The 7,785-nt window shown below is 49.8% G+C and overlaps 1 protein-coding gene across 1 annotated transcript; it reads right to left on the minus strand.

Annotated features, from left to right (window-relative positions):
* Positions 1–2,577: 2,577 nt before the first annotated feature.
* Positions 2,578–3,609, minus strand: LOC143173333 (olfactory receptor 14A16-like). Its single transcript, XM_076363543.1, has one exon. It carries the CDS (start codon positions 3,556–3,558, stop codon positions 2,578–2,580), a length of 981 nt encoding a protein of 326 aa, XP_076219658.1. The 5' UTR covers positions 3,559–3,609.
* Between the last annotated feature and the right edge of the window lie 4,176 nt (positions 3,610–7,785).

Raw genomic sequence — 7,785 nt, forward strand, 5'->3', positions numbered from 1 at the left:
CAGAAGATCCGGTTTGTACGGAGAGGGGGCCAAGTCCGTTCTAGGAGGGCTTAAAGGGATCCAGTTTAAACTGGGACGGGGTCCAGTCTGTACTGAGAGAGGTAAAAGAGATCCTGTTTGAACTGGGAGGAGTCCCAGTCTGTACTGGGAGGAGATCAGGGAATCCAGTTTGAACGGGAACGGGGACCATTCTGTATTGGGAGGGGATCGGGGAATACAATCTGTAAAGGGATGGGGCCCAGTCTGCACCAGGAGTGGTTAATGGTATCCAGTTTGTGCTGGGACGGGGCCCATTCTCTACTTGGAGGGGTAAAAGGGATCCATTTTATGCTGGGACAGGGCCCAGTCTGTACTGGGAGGGAGGCAGGTGATCCAGTTTGTACTGGGAAGGGGCCCAGTCAGTACTGAGTGGGGATCAGTGGATCCAGTCTGTCCTGGGACGGGGCCCAGTCTGTACTGTGAGAGGGCCAGGTAATCCCGTTTCTAATGGGAGGGGCTCAGTCCGCAATGAGAGGGTTTAAAGGCATACAGTTTGTACTGAGAGAGGGCCCAGTTTGTAGTGGGAGGAGATCAGAAGATCCAGTTTGTTCTGAGAGGGGGCCCAGTCTGTTCTGGGAGGGCACCAGGGGATCAAGTTTGTACCTGAGCGGGGCTCAGTCTGTACTGGGAGGGGGCCGGGGGATCGAATTTCTACTGGGACAGAGCCCAGTCTGTACTGGGTGGGGATCAGTGGATGCAGTCTGTACTGGGACGGGGCCCAGTGTGTAATGGGAGAGGTTCAAGGGACCCAGTTTGTTCTGGGAGGGGGCAAGTCTGTACTGGGAGGGGTTAAATGAATCCAGCTTCTAATGGGACGGGGCCCAGTCTGTACTGTGAGAGGTTAAAGGGATCCAGTTTGTACTGGCAGGGATCCCAGTCTGTACTGGGAGGAGTTCAAGGGATGCAGTTTGTACCGGGATGGGGCCCTGTCTGTACTGGGAGGGAATCCGGAGATCCAGTTTGTACTTGAACGGGGCCCAGTCTATACTGGGAGGGAATCAGGGGATCCAGTTTGTACTGAGACAGGTCCCAGACTGTACTGGGAGTGGGTAAAGGGATCCAGATTGTACTGGGAGAGGGCCCGGTCTGTACTGGGTTGGTGCCAGGGGATCCAGTTTCTTCTGGGACGGGGCCCTGTTTGCACTGGGAGGGGATCAGGGCATCCAGTTTGGAGTGGGATGGGGCCCAGTGTCTACTGGGAGGGGTTAAAGGGACCCAGTTTGTACTGGGACGGGGAACAGTCTATACTGGGACGGACCACTGGATGCACTTTTGACTGGGATGGGGACCACTCTGTTTTTTGGGGGTGGGGGATCCAGCTTGTACTGAGAATGTGGCCAGTGTATACTGGGAGGGGATCAGGGAACAGAGTTTGGAGTGGGATGGAGCCCAGCCTGTACTGGGAAGGGGCCAGGGGATCCAGTTTGTAATGGAACGGGGCCCAATCTGTACTGGGAAAGGTTAAATGGATCCAGTTTGCACTGGGAAAGGGCCCAGTCTGTACTGGGAGGGGATAAATGGATCCAGTTTGCACTGGGAGGGGGCTAAGTCTGTACCGGGAGGGGATCAAGCTTGTGCTGCGATGGGGCCCAATATTCCAATGCATCTAGACCCCTCTGCAAGACCTCTCGTCCCTTGAGAGAGTCGACAGCACTTCCCAGATTGGTATCATCAGCAAACGTGCTAATGGTGCATTCAACTCCTGCATCCGGATCATTGACAAATATATTGAACAGAACTGGCCCTAGGATTGAGCCCCGAGGAACACCGCTGGTGACCGGTCGCCAGCCAGATGTAGCCCCATTCACTGTAGCCCCTTGGAGCCCTGCCCTCCAGCCGGTTTTTCACCCAGCGCACCGTGAACCTGCTCATCCCACAGTTGGACAACTTCTCCAGAAGGATGCTGTGAGGGACAGTATCAAAAGCCTTATGAAAATCCAGAAAAAGTACATCCACCACCTTCCCTTCATCCACAGGGCAGGGGACCTTATCATAGAAGGATATCAAATTAGTTCAACAGGACTTTTCTTTAAGATGGGTTCACAAAGGGAAAGGGAAAGTCCAGAGGTCCCTTCCAACTTCAACATTTCTGTGATTCTGTGAGTATAAAGGAGAAAAGTCAGACAGAAAGAAGTGAACGACACAGCCTTGACTGCCAATACAGGGGGATCCTGTAGAGAGGAGCCACGCTGGAGCAGGGGAGAAGTATGGGGAGGAAGGAGTGACAGAGATGAACTGTTATGTACTGACGGAACCCCCCCATTTCCCACCTCTGCCGTGCCTCTCAGGAAAAGACTCTTTAAAAGACCAATTTCTTGGACATTTTCTTGGCGGCAGCTTTGGAGAAAGAGCTCAGCCTTCAGGCACTGCACCTGGGACATGCCTTTTTCTTGAAGAGCTGCATTTGGACAGGTCACATTTGACACAGTGTTGTGCAAGGGTCAGATGCAACAGGATCAAGCCTCAAGAGAAACAGTATAAACCCAGAAAATTATGTATAAGTAGGATGATCACAAGGGAAAACAGCACACTCCTGGCCTAAGATAAATTCTGGGAAATGTGCAGAGAAGGGGAGGCAGGGTATTGCCAGTGAAACAGTGTCCATTGTGCCAGTTTCCATAGGGCGTCCTTGAGCTCCTGATTCCTCATGCTGTAAATGAGGGAGTTCACTGCTGGAGGCACCACCGAGTACAGAAATGACACCACCAGGTCCAGGGATGGGGAAGCAATGGAGGGGGGCTTCAGGAGGGCAAATATGCCAGTGCTGACAAATAGGGAGACCACGGCCAGGTGAGGAAGACGCATGGAAAAGGCTTTATGCTGTCCCAGCTCGGAGGGGATCCTCAGCACGGCCCTGAAGATCTGCACGTAGGACAGCACAATGAAAACAAAACACCCAAATGCTAAACAGGCACTAAGCACAAGAAGCCCAACCTCCCTGAGGTAGTCTGACTCTGAGCAGGAGAGCTTGAGGATCTGGGGGATTTCACAGAAGAACTGGTCCAGGGCATTGCCTCGGCAGAATGGTAGTGAAAATGTATTGGCAGTTTGTAGCACAGCATTGAGAAACCCACTGCCCCAGACAGCTGCTGCCACATGGACACAAGCTCTGCTGCGCAGGAGGGTCCCATAGTGCAGGGGTTTGCAGATGACAACATAGTGGTCGTAGGCCATGACAGTAAGAAGAAAATACTCAGCTGATATAAAAAAGAAAAAGAAAAAGAGCTGGGCCACACACCCTGGGTAGGAAATGGCCCCATTCTCCCAGAGGGAATTGGCCATGGCTTTGGGGAGAGTGGTGGAGATGGAGCCCAGGTCAACGAAGGAGAGGTTGAGGAAGAAGAAGTACATGGGGGTGTGGAGGTGGTGGTCACAGGCTATGGCTATGATGATGAGGCCATTGCCCAGGAATGCAGCCAGGTAGATGCCCAGGAAGAGCCAGAAGTGTAAAAGCTGCAACTCCCCTGTGTCTGCAAATGCCAGGAGGAGGAACTCGGTGATGGAGCTGCTGTTGGACATCTGATCCCTTTGTTCAGGAGGTACTGCCAAAGGAGGAAATCGCACTCACAAGTTAGGACTGCTCTGCGAAAATCTCTTTCCCTTCCCTGCCCCCCAAACACATATTGTCTCTCCCTTTCCTTTCAGGACCTTCATACATCTCCCTGGCTGGTGTTCTGCTTTTACTAGCCAAATGTGCCGTTAGGAGCAGGGCTCTGCCCATGAGCTCCCAAGGAGTCATCCCAGCTCTACAGCAGCGGGCACCTGGGAAAGGGAGTGACAGCTTCTGAAATTCACTGTTTACCTCACGTGTTATCCACTTGTAATGAAGAGGAGCTGCTCAGCATCTTCCAGCAGGAGAACCCCAGGGAAACTCCTGGACGTGCTAAAACTGTAGTGACCTGAGCAGAGACAGCTTACTCCTCAGCCCCACACACGGCACTGTCCAGAGACCCACAGGGTCAGACAGACTGATGGACTTTGCTCCCGTGGACACAATTGCGTGGCAAGACCTGCTGCATTGGTGTGTGAGCTGCATCGGCACCCCCCTTGCTTCCAGAGAGTGTGAGGGGCAGAACAAAGGCAGCATGGGCAGGAGGGAAAGATGGAGAAATGCCCCAGTGCTGCTGCTGAGGGAGGACAGGGACAGACAAATGGCACTTGGGAGTTTCTCCTTCTTAGGATTTAGCTGCTAAGGAGGTGACTCAACCCAAGACCCTACAGCCTTGAGGGCAGAAGCTCTACTGGGTGGAAGAGGAGACCAGGGGCTGCTCTGGGGAAGGCATCTGCACTGCAAGGGATGGCAGGGAGGTGCCTGAATTCCCCTCCCATGGTGATTCTGGTAGCAGTTCTGCCTCAGCCCCTGCCCATGTCTCTGCTGCCTGGAGCTGTCCCTGCCAGGAGCTGTTTCCCTGTCCCCAAGCCTCCTCCCTGCCAGTGCTCACAGACCCCATCCCACCGGCCGTGTGCTCACCTCTGCCCTGCAGACACCTCCCAGCAGCAGGGCACTGCCCAGGGGCATCTCTGTGTGTACAGGCTATGATGGGATCATCAGCTCAACCCTGATGAGGCTGTAAAGGTGATCATAAAATCACAGAATCATAGAATCATTAAGGTTGGAAAAGACCTCTAAGATCATCGAGTCCAACCGTCGACCCAACACCACCATGCCCACTAAACCATGTCCCTAAGCGCTGCATCTACACGTCTTTTAAATACCTCCAGGGATGGGGACTCCACCACTTCCCTGGGCAGCCTGTTCCAGTGTTTAACCGCTCTTTCAGTAAAGAAATTTTTCCTCATGTCCAATCTAAACCTCCCCTGGTGCAACTTGAGGCCATTTCCTCTCGTCCTATCGCTAGTTACTTGGGAGAAGAGACCGACACCCACCTCGCTACAGCCTCCTTTCAGGGAGTTCTAGAGGGCGATGAGGTCTCCCCCTGAGCCTCCTTTTCTCCAGGATAAACAAGCCCAGTTCCCTCAGCCGCTCCTCACAGGACTTGCTCTCTAGACCCTTCACCAGCTCCGTTGCTCTCCTTTGGACGCGCTCCAGCACCTCAATGTCTTTCTGGTAGTGAGGGGCCCAAAACTGCACACAGTATTCGAGGTGCGGCCTCACCAGTGCAGAGTACAGGGGGACGATCACTTCCCTAGTCCTGCTGGTCACACTATTTCTGACACAAGCCAGGATGCTATTGGCCTCCCTTATCTAGGGAGGAGTTTTACAGAGAACAACGGAGACTTAGAGAGGAGTAAGTATTTGGCTCAGTGAAGTTGCGTTGTGTTTCAGTTTTGTATTTCGGTAGCGTATCGGACTGCAGTTACGCTAAAGTGCATCTGACATAAGCAAAAATGACACAGTGTTTCTTCCAATCTACTTTTTCCTTGCGGAGGGTAAGCATCCCAAACTAAAACAAGACAAATGTGATTCTCAAACTTTCCCTAAAACTTGTCGGAATTCTAAACTGGTTTTGCTTAAATAGGATGTTCACCTTTTGCATTTGCACGCAGTATCCATTTTCTCGTATTGGCCATGTTTTGTTTCTTGGTGTCTTTTTGTAATAAAGGCCAAACTATAATTGTAATAAAGGTCAAACTTATTTTAACAGGGAAAAGAAAAAGTCCAAACTTGATGAGTTTACAAATGATTTTGCTAAGAAACTGGTGGAATATAAGAAGATTCAAAAGGAGCGTAGGCGTTCGTTTTCCAGGTAACTGCTTTACATGTCCGTAACGGAGAAGCAGATTGCCTCGAAGAATCAGGAGGAGTTCCACTCCACCTCTCTATCGTTAGGTGGACTGGGGGATTCAAGGGATTAGCAGCGATGGGAGTTTCACATGTAGGTTACTAGCTCAAATATGGCGGAGATTACAGTTGACTGAGGCTAGAAACTGAGCAGGCGTAGTTGCTGGATTTTCTGCGTCTCCCTATTCTGATTGTAACCATTACCTCAAAGCACCTCGGAGAAGATATGTGAGAGAAATTGTCGTCTTTTCCTCTGTTGTTTCTCTCATGTGGATACAAGGAGAGATTTTAACCTGGACTGCAAACTGGTGGCTTTCGCTAGGATGTTGTTGAGATTGTTGAATTTGTCTTAGCAATTAAAAGATCAGACTTGTTTGTAAGGAAATCTTAAATCGGTGAAGGATTTTGAGAGGAGGAATGATGCTAATGAACATATGCGGACTAATGTGAAATGGTTCTTTAAAAACTAACCAAAGAAAAACTTGTGGAGAAAAAACTCAGGGTAGCTGAGCTGACCAAAAATCACTTGGTCAGGCGTCTGAATAGCTCTCTAGTAGTAATGCTGTCAGTATCTTTCCTGGAGTAATGGCATTGAGTCATATTACTAGAGGCTGAGTTTAGAAGCTTTTAGGTATGACTTTTCTTGAAATGCGGTCACTATCCTTGGTTAGAGCTAGAGGTACATGCAAACTTCTGCTAGGACAGCTGGCTAGAAGTCTTGATTAAATAGTCCGACTATACTATCGTTCTAGGTCAAGGTCACGTGGTTATCACCATTCAAGGTCAAGGTCACCACCACACAGAAGATACCATTCACGGTCAAGGTCTCCAGTATTTAGAGGCCAGTCTCCCACTAAACGGACTACACCTCAAGGGGAAGGAGAAAGGGAGTATTTTAACAGACACGCAGAAGTTCCACCGTATGATATGAAAACTAACTATGGCAGATCTGTTGACTTGAGAGATCCATTTGAAAAGGACAGATATAGAGAATGGGAACGGAACTATAGAGAATGGTATGAAAAGTTCTACAAGGGCTATGCTGTTGGCGCTCAACCTCGACCTCCAGTAAACAGAGAACTCTTTTCCAGAGAGGTTTGGTCCACCTGGGACCAGATGAGAGAAGTCGCCACATGCTCGGGGACGTAGGGAGGATTATCCTGGTAGGCAGAGCCACCAAAATCGTAATATAGCTGGAAATTACCCTGAAAAACCTTCTGGAAGTGGCATCAAAGACCCTACAAAAACAAAAGAGAAGGAGGTGGAAAATCCACTGGGAGATGACAAAGGAAATAAACATAAAAGACACCGGAAGAGAAGAAAAGGGGATGAGAATGAAGGATTTCCCAGCGCTGGGTTGTTAGAAGGTGCGAGAAAACCAGGAGAGCCAGTTACAGCAGAAGATGTTAAAACGGACTCTCTGTTCATGCTCCCAAGCAGAGATGATGCCACCCCTGTGAGGGATGAGCCTATGGAAGCAGATTCTATTGCTTTCAAACCGGTGTCTGAAGAGGAGAAAAAAGAGAAGGATAAGCCAAAAGCAAAAATTGACAAGACAAAGCAGAAAGTGGAAGTGGCTGTTCCTCCTAAGGAAGATGATATAAGAGAACCAGCTAAAGCTTCCCAAGAGAAGGTGGACGCCAATCGTGAAAAATCTCCTCGAAAGGAACCTCCTGTGAAAAAAGTGAAGGAGGAGTAGCCCAAGACAGACAGTGTTAAAACATCTTCCTCTTAAAAGGGTGAGAATATTTTGATACTATCCTGTAAAGAGGATTTGCCAGCGTGGGAAGCTAGAACGGGAGTACCTGATCAGCCTCAACGTAACGTTGCAGGATTACTCATCTTCAAGACGCAAAGAAGAAGCATTCAGAAGCTGTTTACCCTTTTTCATATGTTTCATTAATTTTGTGTTGGAAACTAAGACAATTTTCACAGAAGAATTTAATTGGCTGTAAGTTATGGACATTTCAGGGGGGGGTGCGACAGCTGAAATAGAAGCATTT

The sequence above is a fragment of the Aptenodytes patagonicus genome, unplaced genomic scaffold (genome assembly GCF_965638725.1).
Source record: "Aptenodytes patagonicus unplaced genomic scaffold, bAptPat1.pri.cur scaffold_67, whole genome shotgun sequence".
NCBI classification, from domain to species: domain Eukaryota; kingdom Metazoa; phylum Chordata; class Aves; order Sphenisciformes; family Spheniscidae; genus Aptenodytes; species Aptenodytes patagonicus.